Below are 17125 nucleotides of genomic sequence, written 5' to 3' on the forward strand. Positions count from 1 at the left end.
AAAAAAAAAAAAAAAAAAAAAGAAATAAACAAAAGCCATTCACGTCATAAAAAACCGTATCAGAAAAAGAAGAGGAAAGGAATAACCAAATATTAAGTGTAGCTTCTCATAGCATCCATGTATCCCGTTCCACCGCGGAGATCGTGATCGAAGGTTTCGGCTACTTCCAGTACACGTTTGATGTGCTCCATGGACAAGGGAGATTGTTCGTTGACAGCGAGAGCTTGGGCGGTGCGGACCGAGTTTTTGATCTGGTTATTGTTAGTATCGATAGAAGACAGGTACGAAGAAATAAAATATTTGGTTAGCTCACCTGACGCCCGTTCAAATTATGGCGGGCCAGTGCATCAAAGTCTTTCTCAGTGAACTTCGCAGTTTGCAAACCTTCCATGGCTTGCACGCGTTCCAAGAACATCTTCCACACGCTTCGCTTGGCCTTGGTGGTGAGATCTCCGTACCGCAATGCTACATGAATACGGGACTGGAAGGCGTCGTCGAAAGTCTCTACCCGGTTCGTGGTAAGGAAGAGGATGCCCTGGAAATACTCGAGAAGACGAAGGAAGATGCTGACCAGCGCATTGCGATGGATATCCTGAATTGTGCGCTTCTCAAGGAAGATGTCTGCCTCGTCGAGCAAAAGCACGGCTCCCCAGGAGTGTGCGATGTCCAGAATCTTGTTGAGCTCGCCCTCCAGAGTTCGCGAGTCAGTTCCGAGCTCTCCTGCACTCACCATGTATAGCGGACGTTTGAGAAGCTCTGCGATTCCTTCGGCAGTAAGGGTCTTGCCTGTACCTGGTGGGCCATGGAGCACAGCGACAAGTCCCTTACCCTTGCCCTGAATGACGTCGTCAATATTCTGTGCGGCGCGGAACGTGTGGGATTCAACCAGTGCCTTGACGATAGACTTCTGGTTATCAGGGAGGACCAGTGAGTCAAATGCCTTCTCGTTCCAGTCAATCTCACTGACGCCTGAGATACTGAATTCTAACCACAGCTTCTCACTAAAGGCAAACCCTAGGACGACGGGGCTGGCGATCAGCAGCTCCTCCTCGCTGAACTCCCGATCCGAAGGATCCTGAACGTCATCCATCTTCTCCTTTTGGATCTCATTTCCATTTTCATCCAGTTCGACCTCCACCACATGTGGCTTGCCCTCTTTATCTTGGATGACTTTGTACATGTGCTGGGGAGTATCAGAGTCCCGACGGTGGTTTGAATCCTGATCTGAATCAGATCCCAACGCACAGCCACACCCATCATCGCTGGCATCATCATCAGAACCACCTAGAAGATCAGGGTCTTTAGGACGGACAGTGCTAATGGGATAATTGGGGTTGATACGGCGGTGAATAGCGGGATCAATCATCACCCGTCCATTGATATTGACCTTGATAACATTGCGCTTCTTCTTGAAAAATGCCATGCCCTTGTGAAACCGATAGTTCATACCCCTAAGAGATACAAATTTCTTGCCCCGTTCGATCAATTTGACTCTGACGTCGTCTGCCTCACGATGGTATTTGAGCGGGTAGCATGCGAGGCTGGTGATCTTGCGAGCTCCTTTAAAGGCCTCCACGTCTGCTGACATTGTTCCCATACCAAAAGCCTTGCCGTCGTATTCCAGATAGCGGCCTTCGATGCTATACCACTGGCCCTTCATGAAGGATGACTCCTTTGTTGCATACTCAATTTTGAAGGCGCGCGGTTCATCCTGGTTCCCATAGGTCGGGGAGTATGCAATTGTGTTTGGTTTGAACAGCGCCCACAGCAAATCGAAAGTGATCATGTTGGCCTCCAGCAATGGGTACAGTGTCTTTTTTGTCTCAGAATAGTCGGCGTCCAGATACTTGATGAGGATTTTGAGGTGAGCTACCTTTAACGCAGCCACCTTTTTCGCCTTTTTCTTTTTCTCGGTTTTGGCAAGCTGCTTCAGATCATTCATGTGCTGACGCGTTTCCTCGAGATATAAGAAAAGCATATTGGGGTCGACAACAGCAGTCTCTTGTACTAAGCTCACACCCTTGACACCATCCATAACCTTGGACAAGGCATCCCGGAGGTGTTTGCTCTTGATATCAACAACTGTCTCCACATACTTGTTTTCCCAGTTAAACTTGCGACGGACAGTGAAGATGTATTGGTCCCATTCGTTGGCATCGGGATCATTGACAGTCTCTGTCAGCTTGTAGTTGTGGATTGTATTGTCCCATACTATAATGGTAACCATCAAGTTAGCACTAAGCATAATAAGGGGGTACTCGACGCACATTGATCTACCCGCTTGTAAGCTACTTTGGAGGCCGGTTTCTTCTTGCCCTTGGACTTCTGTGAGCTTTTCTGGCCGTCTGGTTGGCCTTCTCCTAAACCCCTTTTGCCGCGATTTTTGGCCTGACGTCCATCGGCTAGCTTGAGTCTAATGACCGCCAATCTCTCCTTGGCCAGAAGAAGTGCTATGTTATCCGAATCAGAGTCATCATCATCTTCCTCCTGTTCCTCAGATGAGTCTTTAGAATGGATCTTGGCCTTTCTCTTTGCCTTGAGTTTGGTCACGAGCTTTTTCAAGGTCTTTTCGTCGAGGGAGGAGTTGCCATCATCACTATCGTCAGGATCGGACTCTGACTCTGCTTGGTAGTGCGACCGAGAAGATTTTTTCTTTCTACTACTTCCCTTTGGCACCTTCTTGGTTTTCTTTCCTCGCTGTCTTCGCCTTTTCTTGTCGGCCTCATCAGACTCAGAGGTGGACTGGGAGTCAGTAGTATCGGAATCGGAATCGGCATCACTGGCATCAGAGCTGTCAGATGATGAGGTCGATTCAGAAGAACTTTCGCTGGTCAACGAGGAGGATTTGTTTTGCTTGTGGGTCTTCTTTTTCCCATCACGCTTGCGACTGGTGCCAGATTCCTTCACTGGGTGCTTCTTGCATGCGGCCTTCTGGGAGGAAGTGTCTGGAACAGGCACGGATGGCTTTGCATCTGACTTGACAGCGCTATTGTCGCCAGATGGCTCGACCTCGTGTTTGGTTTCGGCAGCCCCAGAGGTGGGTGCGGAGGAATCAGCCATGCTTTCGGGGGACTGGGCCCGCTGTGGAGCTTCGGAGGGTGGAGTGGAGGATGGAGTGTAGACCGCAGCGCGATTGGAATCTCTCTGCTTCTCGTCTGACGGCGAGATTTTGGAACTGGATTCAATCTGACCAGAGTCAGTGGACATGATTGACGAGATAGAGGGTTTTTGAATGCCAGAGAGAAGAGAAGAACAGAGAACTAGCGGGAAAAGAGAAAGAGCAGCAAGCGAGGGAAGAGGATTTGAACTGACCGAAGATGTCCAACTGACGTGTCCGCTGTATGAAAATCAAAACTGCTATCCCGAACCGTGTCGCGCCTTGCTTCGCTGGATCGCACAGAATGTAGTTAGAAGGAGGGCGAAGTTGTTCTGGCGGTGAGGTGCTATCCTGCAGCTTGAGGAGAACGAGGATTGATGGTTAGCAGGAATACCAGTATATAATCACTAAGGCCAGCAAAGAGAGAAAAGAAAACAAAGAAGAAAATGAAAAAGAACGAGCGTTCCCCTAGAGTAAGCGAGAAGAGAGCATTTTAAAAGAAGACACTGGTGATGCCTGCTGCTGGGAGAGCCTCTCTTTGGCGATTCTGTCTGGGCTTGCATCCCTGATTGCAGTCATCCTTCCAATCACAACCACAATCATCCTGTCAGGCGTTGATCCTGCAAGTCTCATCCCAGACCCACGAAAAAAAAAAAAAAAATGTATGTTCGTCTCCTCAAAGAGCAGCCAGGGAGCATGTTTTCTGGCCGGCTTTTGTTTGCCGGTCTTGGATCCAGAGAAGATTGACAGACCAGCGGTGGAACACGAAATGTTTCTCTCGCTCTTATCCAGCCCATACAGCGGTGGGATATTTCCATTCTTCTCTCCTTTAATTCTCCTCTAATAATTTATTATTCAAAGATCTTCCATCTATCAATTCAACCAAAATACTTGTGACCATCGAAATACTATCCATACCTCCATCACAACACGATAGATTCCCCAAATCATGGCACAAATGCAGACACGGGGAAAAGCAAAAACACCCCAAGCCACAAAAGAACTAGACCATCTGCAACTGCCGATCTTTCTCCTGCTTACGCAGAAGCTGATCATTCTAGTTGATCCGTGGATGAAGGGATTAAATCCCTGACTGACAGAATCGTGCAGCACGGAGTACTTTGTGCAGGTACTTTTGCTGGGGACGGTAATTTTGCCGAATGACAGAATCGGATGGGCTGTTATGTCAGGCGTGGAAATGATTTCCATCTATTGACTGTCGGAATAATCTATATTTACTCATTTAATAACGAATCAATAAGCCATGTAAGACTTGCCTTCATCACAGCATCCGAACAGGGAATCCTCGACGAATAGATTCAAAATCGACCAGGATCATCGAGCTTCACCATGTGATGGTAGTTCCAGTCAATAAACTGGCTGTATTCAAGAGATTAGGAACCTGGCTGGCTTGAAGTTGACAGATGACTACGTGGTTCTTCGTGGCGTTGCTGGGATCAGCGTGATGGTTTTCAACCTGTGCTGGAAAAAGAAATATGATAGCATTGCTGACTAGTTAAAGCCGGTAGTAGTGTAATTTGTATAGTATAGACAGGTGAGGGGTGCATTTTTCAGAGTTGGCTTGGTTTTATTTGATCAAAAGTTGATATGATATTCAATGTTCTCTCACTTCACTTCGCCTTCACTTTGGGTTCACCCCCAAGTCATCATCCACTGACAATTGACTACACTGAAAGGAGTCACAATATTTCAGGCAGACATTATCACAAGGCAGAAGAGAGTTAATTAGAAAAGACATGGAACTTTCCATGATGCTTCTTAGATATCAGTTAACAGTTACGAAGGAGACCTTCTCTAGAATCCACGGTGCTGATATAAAAGACTCTGGATATAAATGAAGCTCTACCTTTCCTTTATTCACTACATGAACAGACCGAGCCCAGTCCGTTGCAACCCTCGACTTTTCTTTTCTAAGGAACAAGCCCCTCTTCTTCTCTTTAACCCTACTCACCTATCTCCACCCCTAACCCATAACACAAACTATCCACTGCCAGCTCCTCTCTCTACCTATGGAACTAGACGAGCTCTACCCCGTTGATCCTCTCGAACAAACCACAAATATATCTCCCTTTACCCCAATCAACAATATGACGGAAGCCAAAGACATCTCCATGGCGACAGAGGAAGTCGAAAACCCCGCTCCTGTCAAGGTCAAGGCCGAACAGGACGAAGAGGCAAGACCCCAGCCCTTAATCTCTATGTGCAGCCTGTACCAGAAACGCAAGAGCTAACGAATATATCCAGGCCAACCCCTCAAACCCGGCGTCTACGCCTCGCAAGCGCGGCCGCAAGAAGGCCAGCGAAAACGATACCACCACCAACGGAGAGGACAACGAGGGCACTCCCACCAAAAAGGGAAAAACAGAAAAGGCCAAGGCAGGAAGAGGCTCGAAGAAGGGGGCAAACAACTTGGGCCCGATCCCCACGACTCTCGAGGCGGCCTCTATCCTCGACAAAATGATCTTGCGTATGAGAGATGACGAGAACCGGGGCTGGGCGGATATCACTTCCGCTTGGACTGCTATGACGGGTACCCAGATTGGAAGCACCACGCTCCGAATGCGCTATACGACCATGAAGACTAACTTTGTTTCGATTTCCGGGTCGGATGTATGTTGTTTCCTGGAAAGCATGGTGTGACTGATTGATGCGAGTCGCTAACACTGTAATTCTTTGCCAATAAAACAGGAAGCCAGACTTATCAAGTTCAAGAAAGAAATCGAAGACAGGTTCGAGCAGGAAAAGTGGCACAAAATCTCGGAGTCGATCGAAGCGGATGGCGGAAGTAAATACCCCCTTGCTGCCCTGCAGAAGAAATACAAGGAGTTGAGCAAGAACTCCAATGGGGCGGAACCGGTTTCCAATAACGAGGAGTGAAAGCAGGGTTTGGTTTTTTTTCGATATTGACATGCATCGGCCCAGGTTTATGGTGGTACAATTTGCATTTTGACTGACTGGTTCATTGGGAGTCACGAATTTGCATGGGGGATTCGACTGGGATAAGGATGGACATAGGAATAGGAGCACAAGGCTAATGGCGATGAATTCATTCCGCATACCCCTGGGTGATCAAATTCAAATAACTCTACCTTCGAATGTTAAGAGTTCTGGCACATATCAGAATGAAATGGTAGGCCCAAACAATGTCATAAAATTCGTCATTTACTCTAACGATATCCCGAAACTAGGTACCATCCAAGGACCATCACGTAGCCATAAGACGCTGACCAGGTGTGAGATACTTGACGCCCTGAAATAGACAGACAAAAAAGCAAAATCGTCCATATTCACGCCAGCAGAGGTATCTTCTTTGTACCAGACAAAAATAAGCCAAGAAAAAAATAAGAAAAGAAAAGAAAAGAAATGGAAGGTGAAAAAAAAGATGCATGCGCCTCGATTGTTTCATTGAACACCCAGCTCCCGACGCCCGTCCCGCAAAGGCCATTCCAAATCGCCATTCCTTGCATTCCTCGTAGAATCATCACTATCAGTCCGCGTAACGATAGCTGGTCGAACCTTGGCCCCGACAAATCCTCGTCGATCTCTTCCTGTCCGCCCACGTCCGAGCCAATTGTGCTTGAGGGCCTTGCTGAGAATTTCGATCTTCTCCTGCGCCCCATCATCTGTTTGTACACTGGCTAGAACGCTCACACATTGCAGCATCCGCCCTACAGTTTCCGTTATAACCTGGGAAGTATCTGCAGTATGCGAGGACCGGTGGATGATGGTCGGCCGTTGTGGCGGTGATGAGAAGGACTGGAAGATCAACTGGTCGGGATTTGAGGACGTGTTCGATGCGGCACGGCTGCGGTTGCAGCTCATTGAGTCCGAAGAGTAGCTAGCAGCAGCGTTGAGCAGAGTAGAGGTCTGCGAGCTGTAGCTAGTGCCAAAGCCAGCGTCAAACGATGCAGCCGTCCCGGGCCGTCCGCTATTTGCACTGCTCTTTGTCGTCACGCTGAGAGCAGATGAGCCCATGTTGATGTTGTCGAGGCTCAACCGAGAAAATGTACTCTTTAGACCGTCGTAGCGGAAGAGAACGACCATGTCACGGAATGCTGTTAAAACAAGATTGCGAACTTCAAATGCACCGCCAGGGGATTCTTGACTGCGAAGCCCACCCCAGAATTCTTGGGCTTCTCGAAAGCTCATCACGGACCCACATCCTTTGAACTCAAGATCTAGCGGTAGAAACACAGCCTGTATAAATGGCAGGATTGTACCAAACACTAGCATCCATATTTGTACCAGATGCGGGACCAACTTCTCATCAGGGACTCCATTTAATGTATGATTCAATGATGCAAATCCGGTCTCCAGCAACTCCCGCAGATCATCCACAATAGCTGTAGGTGTCCGCTTTTGTACACAGCGTTGGATGTGGATCAGCACCAGTTTATTGAGATCCTCGATAGCGATGCGAACATCTTCACCGTCAAAGATGACCAGAAGCTTTGCCTTCAGGAAGTCCCACGCATCCTCTGGGGTCATGTTGTTGAGACCAAAGCCTTGGAGAGTCTCCCTTAATGCGGCTTCGGCCAAAACCCCTGTTGAGCTTCCTAGTGACGATGGGCCAGGGAATACAGCTGGTGTGCCATTGTTTGCGCTCGAATTTGCCAACCACTCAGTTTGCTCTGATTCTGCCAGCGCTTTCTCTTCTTTCTTCTTCCGTCCACCATGCAAAAGATCTAAACCGCTCACTGATTTGTGAAATGTTGTTGTGTGGGGACCAGGAGATGCTGGCATGAAGGAGTAAAGCGATTGTGGAGCATTTGGATCCGAAGGCTTCGAATTACTCGAAGCTGATGAGAGAGGCAGATGTTTATGATCATCTCTATCCTTAAGCTTTAACTTTTGTCGCGAGAACAAATGATGCTTATGGGCCTTATCCTTGTCCTTGTCCTTCTCCTTTTCGTTGATTGTCTGCTTGTCAGCGGGCACTACCGTGCTCACGGACGCATTGGACAAGTTATACATCGACGAATTGTTTGTCGGCATAGTATCTGCTAAGCTGGTAGTAGACGCGCTCACAATTCGCGACACACCAGGGAATCCCATCTTACTCGGAGAGGGTAGGCCTTTGTCCTTCCCAGGATCTTTGTCGCGACTGATCCCGATATGCTTGGGCTTAGAGAAAAGCTTCATTTTGGATTTCTCTCCCTTGTGCTTGTGTTCCCGCTCAGGAGCCGGCTGCTCCGCAGACATGCCGGGCGGCTGTAACCCGGGGCCCCTGGGAAACACAACATTAGCAGCAGTTGTAGCCGCATGAGTCTGTCCTCCCACGATCCCATTCTGATATGACTGGCCCGAGAAGCCCCCAGAGTTAGGGGCTGCGAACAACGGCGGCGGCGGCGGTGGAGGAGGAGGGGAGGCGCTCCCACCCCTCCTGCTCCTTGACCCATCATCGGAGTTCTGTGTGACAGCCTGGGGTCGTTTCGGCGGATGTTGAGCTGCAGATTGTTGCTGTTGCTGCATCGCTGCCTGAGCAGCTATCCTCGAGGCGGATAGTGTGGCATCTGAAGTAGACGCTGTTGGGAGGGATGGCTCGAAGAAGCCCTGAGAGTGATGTCTAGAACGGTGCCTCTGCAGCTCCGGCGGGGCTGCACGACCTGACGGCCTTCTGACCGGCTGTTCATTTTGTGGCATGAAGGATGCGGAGGGTCTCCCAGTAGCAGTAGAGGAAGCGTTGCTGCTGTTGGTGCTTGTGGTCGTAATTGACGAGGTTCGGGGTGGACGAGGGCGAGACGTGGAAGTTGTGGTCGCCGTTCCGGGGCTGGGGTGAGAAGAGACCTGGGGAAAGGCAGAGACCGTAGTCACGTTCGAGGTAACCGAAGAGGCATCACTTCCAGAGGAGCCTGGCCGTTCCAATTCGTCGTCGAAGGATGGGCGAGGGGGAGGGACGGGGGATCGAGAGGGACGCTCTGGCGAGACCGTCGCCGGGGAGCGTAGCATTGAGGGCGTGTTCATAACGGATGGAATGGAAGAAGGGAAGGTCGACAAGTGGAGCTCAGCTACCGGGGCAAAGGCAACATATACCCCATGTTCTTTTTGGCTTCTTTTGCTGCTCGTTTGCTTCTGGAGTTCGAGTATTTCTGCCTAGGTGGTCAGGATCAGCAGCGAGAGATGACGGAGAGATGTCCATCAATAATTGTCGATCTTCTTGCTCCGCCGTCTCGCATTGAAACGAAGCCGCCTTCCGATCGTTCGCCCCGCCCGAGTCGATTTCTTTCTTCTCTCGTCCCCCACCAACAGGAGAAAGAGGATTATAACAGCCAAAATACGCAAGTTCGAGGTTAAAGACGAAGAGAGAAAGACAAAGGAAACCCGAATCAGCACCATGGCATCTACCGGTCAACCCAACACCCTGCACGCCGTCTATTCCCCTCCTTCTGGAACAACGCACACGTTTCAACACCACATATCCTCTCCCCCACCTTCGGACGTGAAAGCCAAAGTGGCCTATCTCTCAGAGCTCAGGGAATTGGCTCCTAAATTGCAGGATGAGATCAATGTGTTTCTGACGCAACGGATGGAAGAGGATAAACAGGCGGCGGAGGCGCAAGGACGTAAAGTCTCGGAGAAAGAAGCCAAGGAAGAGGCAAATTATGGAGAAGAGGTCGTTGAAGAGGATGATGCATAGAGAAAGTCCCGGTAATTGTTTGAGGCTACGCGTGGAAATTGCGCGGTCATTTCTGTCCTCTCTACGTCCTTACACGATGACACGGAGCCATGACCAACATATTCTACCACGATCATGAAAAGCCGAACGCGCGAGCATTTCAATTCTTGGGATAAAATCGCTATCCTGGGTATCAAATGGCAGAAAAGCATCCGCCACTCCATCCCAATGGCTCGGAAAGAAAATATAAAAGACAACACAACTACCATATCAATGAGATACAAAAAAAGAAAGAAAACAAAACATCAAGGCAAAACGTATGTGCAGTGGTAGATCAATCGCACAAGAACAACAGACATTATTCTATTTATGCAGAAAGGGGCGGAGATAAAATAAAAAGTCTCATGAAGCTGTGGAAATCCGGTTCGCACAGCCAAGGTGAACAACAGTATTACTGCCGAAATGTCAGTGGAAGAACCGGAAGCTCGAGGGAAAAGCGAAGCTTACTCTGGAAACACATTGATTACACTGCCACCGAGTCGTTTGAAGCAGATCCCGCAATTTCTCTCTTCGGTGATAGTGACATGCTTCGACCGCGAGGACTTCCCATCAGTCCCTTCGCCGACCAACAACTGTGCCTGTCTCTTGATGTTTTCCGCCATCTGCAGGTTGGCCGCTATCCTGCTTTGTCTGAACATAGAGTTGGCAGACCTCATACGGCCTTTAAAATAAAACTCAAGTTCCTTGACTGGGAGGTTTTCGGGTATCAAGTTAAGGGCAGAGCCAGGAGGAAGGCGGGATCCATGTTTTGCCAGCAGCTCAAGTGCAGGTCCATACTGTGGCTTGTATCCATGATGCGGAGAAAGATATAGAGATAACAATGTCAAATAGATGGATGGTTCCTCTTCCTCGGAATCAGCAGGGGCTGCGCGCCGTGCAGTAGTAGTCTCTGCAGTGACTGTATCTTCTGCCATATGGACCTGGTTACAATATCTGTTCATAGTGTTAGCTAAGCCTTCCCAGCTGATAATGTGATATTGAACGTACTCTTCCGCTTTAACAAAATCCTCGAGTTTGAAGACGTATATTTCGAGAGCCTGTTTATGTTGACCCATCTTGCTAAATACGATTGCTCTTGCTTCGAAGAATTCGGGATCTATCATTATTAGCCATGGGGGTTCCAGCTGAAAATAGGAGACTTACTATCACGATCAAGACTATCGAGCATTTTTGCTGGTGAATATTGTGTACTCCACTTGAGCATTTCGAGGAATTTGGTATGCAGTGCAGGGTAAGCATTTTCGTCGGGTGATTCCCATTCCTTGGTCTGATATTTCTTCAGGTGGCCCAGATAAAGGAGAAGGAGCCTCTGGTGCAAGTCTGGAGTCATATCATTCAACTCTCCAATAACGTGCTCGAGGTATTGAAGGGCGAGGGCCTCATCAATCCCGTCGAGAAAGACCAGAACTTGTTGACGAGGTAGTGTCTCCGCATTTTCCGTGTCTGCCATGAAGATTTCCATCCCTAAATCAGGATACTCTCGCACCGGCCAGTAGGCAAATTCGAGGATGAGATCAATTCGATCAGGGGGCAAATTTTGTAAGTATCCGATGGTTCGCTTCGGCCCATGAAGCTGGGGAGCTGTCTCCGTCTCGTCCACGCCGAATTTCTGCAGGAGCTCCAAAGCTTGTCGGTGCATCCTCTTTCCATACAGGAAGTCGATAAGGTCATTATAACGGCCGGTTTCCTCTAGCCGTTCCATGACGACATTAGGGTCACAGAAGTTGGAGATTCGGAAAAGCGAACCGGCCAGGGCAGGAGATGCAAACATATAAGCCCGGAAGAGGGTTGTGTCAACAAGTGTAGCCTTTTCTCGGAGGATTTCACCAAAGTCATAATCTTGGTCCTTGTCTGATATGCCGAGTAGTTTCATGACAATGTCCGTGAGCTCATCAGACACTGCATTTTCAGGCGGCCCGACTACTTTCAGTGACCCATCAGGATTCAAAAAGCGCTGGAACCTCCTACGAGCATCCGCCAGATACTTTTGAAGTTCATAAACCGCATCCTTGAGGTCTTTCCCTTCAAGTCTCTTGCTTGTTTGTATCTGTGCTTCTTCCACGGGCTTCCCACGAAAGCTACCCGCGTCACTGAAGTCATCAGTTCTCGTGCGGAGAAAAGACTTCATGGATGGAGCATGCGCGAGGGTTTTCGGGCTGGGGGAGTCTTCGTTCGCCCCATCAACCTTCGCCGGTGATCCGGTCTGCTTTGATGGGCTATCTGGGATGCTTTCATCTGAGTCGTCCTCTTCTTCGTTTATGGAGGAGAGATCGCCCGCAATCAGCTTAGGGTAGAGCCGAATGACAGTCTCTGGAGGTGCTGAAATCTCGGTGAATAAGCCAATCGATGCCGAGTATTTCCGTTCCATAAACTGAACTTGGGCCTTATCCAATTTGACGTCCCGTAGTCGACCATGTTTATTGGTTAGAAGAGCATCTTCGAGCATGCTTATCAGACTGATGGCTTCGTCGAGATATCTTTTCTCGACCAAATCATCAACTTGTGTGTCGTAACTCTGAGCCTCCATTCTCCAAATAATCCGATCGCTGGCAACCAAAAATCCTTTGCCGGCGTGGGCCAAGCTAATACTAGGCTGGGGGATGTGCAAGATGCTCGCAGATGGCAATGAAATCGACTGCAGCAATGAAAAGGTTTCCGGATTCCTAACCTCCAGCAAACCCTTTGAAGCATCATGCAGTGCTAATAAGAAAGGGTATGAATACCCAACATCCACAGGCGCCTGGTTCCACGGAATCTGCCTGCGTCCCAGCGAATTGCCATCGATGTCAATGAAATGGGTGTTTACATCCTTGGCTAATAGGATTTGCCCTTCAGAGAGCCTAGTAGCCAAGGGTTTGGGAACCATACCGCCCATTCCGATATAGCTCATGCTCGCAACTCCGACCCCCGCTAAACGGCCAGTCTCCTGACCTGGGAGCCCACCAATGCTTCCCGGCCCGACTAAATCGGTAACAGTTTGACTCGCAATATCAACCAAAACGAAGCTCGAGCCAAGGCCAGCTACTAACTTGGTACCAGATACCCACGTGAGCGTCTTGATGCCACTGACCAAACTCATCTCCGCCGTATCGCTCTCGAGCTCCATATCACGCCATGACCACAATAGTATCTTCCGTTTAACAGCCACCGCAAGGCGCGACACGATCCATGGTACACCAGTTTCGAGATCATTGACAATATTCGACGTTACAGCGAAGGTCGCAGCTCCTTTCGTCTTGGAGAGCTGCTCTTGCAAGGTGTAGGTCTGCGAGTCGTGAACCGAGACATATCCCCCGGATAGCGAAATCAACACCTTAGCTTCCTTGATCAAAGCCAACTGCTCAACCTTGTATCTGGAGAACTTCTCGAGCTCGCGGAGAAGATCCGTTTCCCTCGGCTTGGGCACATCCACATCCACGTTCCCGTTCTTGACCGGACTCCCATTCCCATTCTCCCCTTCGACATTGTGGTTATTTTCGTGATCCTCGGTCGTCAGTTCGTTGATTCGGTAAATTCGTAGACTTCCGTTATTTAATCCCACAATGAGTCGATCGCCGTATGCGAGAACCGATTCGATCTTGGACCTGTCCCGCTGCTTGAGCTCGACAAGAGGCCGAGCTGTGAATGCAGACAACATGGCTTGACCGCGCGATTGTGTAACCGCGCCTCTTCACATCAAGAGGCACAGAAACCTGTCATATCAAGAACCACAAATCCGAAGCGGCATAAATGTCCATGCTGTCGTGCGTGGACGTTGCTTGTGACCTTCTTTCCGTCTGGCAGCAGTGACACTATGCGGCGATCCCCAGCGGATGGTTGGTCGTTAGTCATAGATTAGTAAGCCAGGGCCACCGATGAGGTCATAGGCAACAGACATGGAAGGTGAAGCTATTATTTGCAAGATTCATAACATATCCCTTATTTTTATGCAATAAACTGCTTTGTATTTTATTTATTTTATACTTTTCTTTTGGTATTTGTGGTATTATGGATAATCACGTTGATGAACAATAAACAAATAGGAAAATAGAAACCCATGAATCCGTCATCCTCCAAATGTGTCGAGAGTAGTGTATATCTTTGCATCAGCTAGCTATGCATATGAGGACTGTTGGTCAAACACATATGGAGCTTTGGTAAGGTGGAAAGGGCTATCTTCATATGATCGAGGGTGTAAGGCCCAGAGCTGCAGTGAAAATGATCGGATCCACACGATATAGAGCATATACCATGAACAAGGGTGCAGGGTCGGTTAAAAAAAGCCCATGAGGTAAAAGTTGAATCGAGCAATAAAATAGCGTTCCAAAGGAGGCATGGATTGCTGTACAAGGCGCTTCAAGGCCGGATTGATGCCCAAGAAAAAAATGAGGATTGACGGACGGGAAAGGCGCTGCCTGAAGAAGATAATAGGATGATTGATGATGCTAAGCATAAAGTAATGGAATATGTTTGGGCACCATGTTTCAAATATAGTATGACTGTGCGCGAATTTCACCCTCTTGCTCGCTCGGGTTTACTGTTTCAAGTCAGAGGGGAATTCCTGGTGTTTCGCAGAAGTACCCTTGCCACGCCAGGTTGATACGGCAGGGATATCGGCTTTGAAACGCTGTTCCTCGGTTCCATACGCACGAGGAGTAAGCTTAATCAATGTGTGAAGAGGAACTTCCATCCAGGGACTTTGTTCCTGTGGCGTATTCAGGAAGTAGGCGTAGATGCAACGCAGGACAGCCTGGTGCGTAACAATAATGACATTTTCACTACGTTCCAATTCCATGATGATAGGCTCAAGACGAATAACAACATCGCGATAAGACTCTCCGCCTCGGTAGCGATAGTTGTACTTGTCTTCATCACGCGCTGCGAAGTCCTCTGGATATTTGTGGGCAATGTCTTCGTAGGTGAGTCCATCACAGACACCAGAGTCAAGTTCGTCAAGTGCCTTCCACTCGAGCTTCTCAAAGCCTGTTTCAGCGGCGAGGTGACGAGCGGTTTGAATAGTACGTCTGAGTGTGGACGTCCAGATAACAATCTTGGTGTTGGGTGGGAAGCCAGACTTTTTCAAGAGACCAGGGAGAGCCCTCGCGTAGGCCTCCCCACGCTCGGAAATACTCGAGTCTCCTCCAATCTTGCCAACCAAATTATACTCGGATTCTCCATGCTAGAAAAATCAGTATATTTTAACTTGGTGGAAGATTTGATCGATCACTTACGCGAGAAAGCCATATGGAACGAGGCTTGATATGGAGATTCTGGATGTAATACACCAATCGACTCGAAAGGTAGTCCTTGATCTGGTTTATGATCACAGTAGAACCGACATTGATGAGTTTCACATAGGTGTAATGTTTCTCATTCTCGTCGATGGTCTCATAAACCTTTTCATAGTTGCGGATACGATTACGGAAATCCAGAGCAGCCATTTCAGGATCCTGGCCCTTGTAATCCGGTGATGTGGTCTTGACTTCGAGGATGTTGTTCATGATCAGATCCTCTTCATCACAGATCGACTCAACGAACAAAGCCTCGATGCCAGCATCCCGACAAGACTCATAAATCCAGCGGCGGCGGTCTCTTGTAGAATTCGTGGCATCGAGTATGGAGACGACACCCTTGCCCGCTTTAAACCAATGAAGCATATCTGACATCGCGGCTTCGGCGGCAGCTCGTCTCATCTTCTCTCCCTCAGGATTATGAGGATCGAAAAAGGTAGCGGAGGGCTGAGGAGTACCTTGTCGACGGTAGCTGCCTACGTTGAATACCCGTGCAGGAATGCCAACCCAGGCGAGGTATCGCATTGCTAGTGAACAGACAATTAGTATCTAATTTGGACAGTGAGGCTTGAGTAGCAAAGTAAAACCACGTACCCTTTCCAGCTATGAGACTCTTGCCTCTAGCCGGAAGGCCGACCATGACAACACAGATCTTGGAGTCATCTGACTGTATTCCAAGAGAGTTAGTCTTTCTGTAAAAAAGGAAACCATGGTGTCTTTGGTAGGTAACTCGGTCACTTGAGACAGAAAAGGGTCGGACATGCATGGAATTATAGAAAGACAAAGCAATGAAGGGGGCCAGTGTTCCCGCCAAGAAGAAACAGAGGGGAACAGCTGAAGAGAAGGTGGACAGGAATGCCAGAACTCCATCAAAGGGACAGGTAGATAAAAGGGAAGATGACATGTTGGCGTGCAAAGAAAATGGATATTGAAACCAATAATAAAGAGATGCAGTAGACAGCAAATGAGGAGAAGGAAAGTTAATGAGATGCATAAAGGCGAGTGAGAGCTGAGCAGAGAGGAAGAAGACAACAGTCCTGAGATGGAGGATTGCATCATAGTGTTGCTGAATAGCTGTTCAAACAAGACAATCTCGTGCCAAAGAGCACAAACACTCAGGAAACAGCAGAGCTGCTTTAAAGGAGCACTGCTTAGTCGCCATTTAGGGTAAAGTGACTGCCTGGGAAAGTCCAAGTTCCCCAGTTCTCCCCAGTTCTCCCCAGTCACTTTCACACACTGTCAGGAACAAAGAGCCGAGCATCTCAGCTGGAAAAACTTAAAGCTGGACGAGCTATAAAGAATCATCCACAACCAGTTTGGAGCGGTCAAAGCTGATATATGGCTGCAGAATCAGATTCTGAGAGCTCGAACAGAGGTCGTGATGATTGCACGGAGATCAGACGATGATTTCGGGGCCCCGAAGGCGACTGAACCGTCCCCGCCATTGCCCCGCAAAAATCTCCAAGTCCTCGAAACGTGAGAACTTGCAGACTGCTCTATTTGGGATTTTCTTTTTCTTTTTTTTGCGTCCTCTCTGCAGCTAGCAACACATGACTGTAGATTCGACAATCAAGAACACCGCCACGAAAAAAGGATGGGCCATGGTCCTCCGACGAAAACATGAAACCCTAGTTGCGAGGAATACGAATGGCCTGATCGGTTTGCAATTGCCACCAAAAGCCCAACTGCTAAGTCGCTGCCCACCATCTCATGACGACATCGCAACAATCACACCCTGCCATGGGCTTTTTCCTCTGCTCCTGAGCCCTAATCATCTCAATCAGGCGATGGTGAACGCATCCCAAAGTGGAACTTGTCCGGCCGTCGTCGACCCCCAACCTTTTTTTTGCGGTTCCACCAAGTAGATCTGGCCCGAAGACTACCTATCCGGTAACCGGAGGCGGCAACTCCAGAATCCAGAGAGCATAATGAACAGCTTCAGATGGCCAGGTGGTTTCGATATAAACAATGCAAAAGCTCAGAGGGAATGGAAAAAGAAAATCCAAAGAAAGCCATCATGCGGCAAGCAGGCCATATGCCAGAAATTCCAGAATAGAAAAA

The 17125-nt window shown here is 48.7% G+C and overlaps 3 protein-coding genes across 3 annotated transcripts; 1 reads left to right on the plus strand and 2 right to left on the minus strand.

Annotated features, from left to right (window-relative positions):
• Window positions 1–92: 92 nt before the first annotated feature.
• ASPWEDRAFT_48338 (ATP-binding protein) lies at window positions 93–3207 on the minus strand (the record flags this gene model as incomplete). Its single annotated transcript, XM_040837094.1, has 3 exons — window positions 93–251; window positions 314–2211; window positions 2268–3207. 3 exons carry the CDS (start codon window positions 3205–3207, stop codon window positions 93–95), a joined length of 2997 nt encoding a protein of 998 aa, XP_040695548.1.
• Window positions 3208–5205: 1998 nt separating this feature from the next.
• ASPWEDRAFT_167865 (uncharacterized protein) lies at window positions 5206–5995 on the plus strand (the record flags this gene model as incomplete). Its single annotated transcript, XM_040830210.1, has 3 exons — window positions 5206–5268; window positions 5363–5728; window positions 5807–5995. 3 exons carry the CDS (start codon window positions 5206–5208, stop codon window positions 5993–5995), a joined length of 618 nt encoding a protein of 205 aa, XP_040695549.1.
• A 525-nt stretch (window positions 5996–6520) lies between these two features.
• ASPWEDRAFT_102506 (uncharacterized protein) lies at window positions 6521–15704 on the minus strand (the record flags this gene model as incomplete). The annotated part of the gene is made up of 10 exons (XM_040827484.1): window positions 6521–7288; window positions 7346–9126; window positions 9638–9814; window positions 9866–9996; window positions 10242–10727; window positions 10782–10890; window positions 10938–13460; window positions 14355–14952; window positions 15005–15591; window positions 15659–15704. 10 exons carry the CDS (start codon window positions 15702–15704, stop codon window positions 6521–6523), a joined length of 7206 nt encoding a protein of 2401 aa, XP_040695550.1.
• Window positions 15705–17125: the final 1421 nt, after the last annotated feature.

The sequence above is a fragment of the Aspergillus wentii genome (assembly GCF_001890725.1).
Source record: "Aspergillus wentii DTO 134E9 unplaced genomic scaffold ASPWEscaffold_1, whole genome shotgun sequence".
Lineage (NCBI taxonomy): Eukaryota > Fungi > Ascomycota > Eurotiomycetes > Eurotiales > Aspergillaceae > Aspergillus > Aspergillus wentii.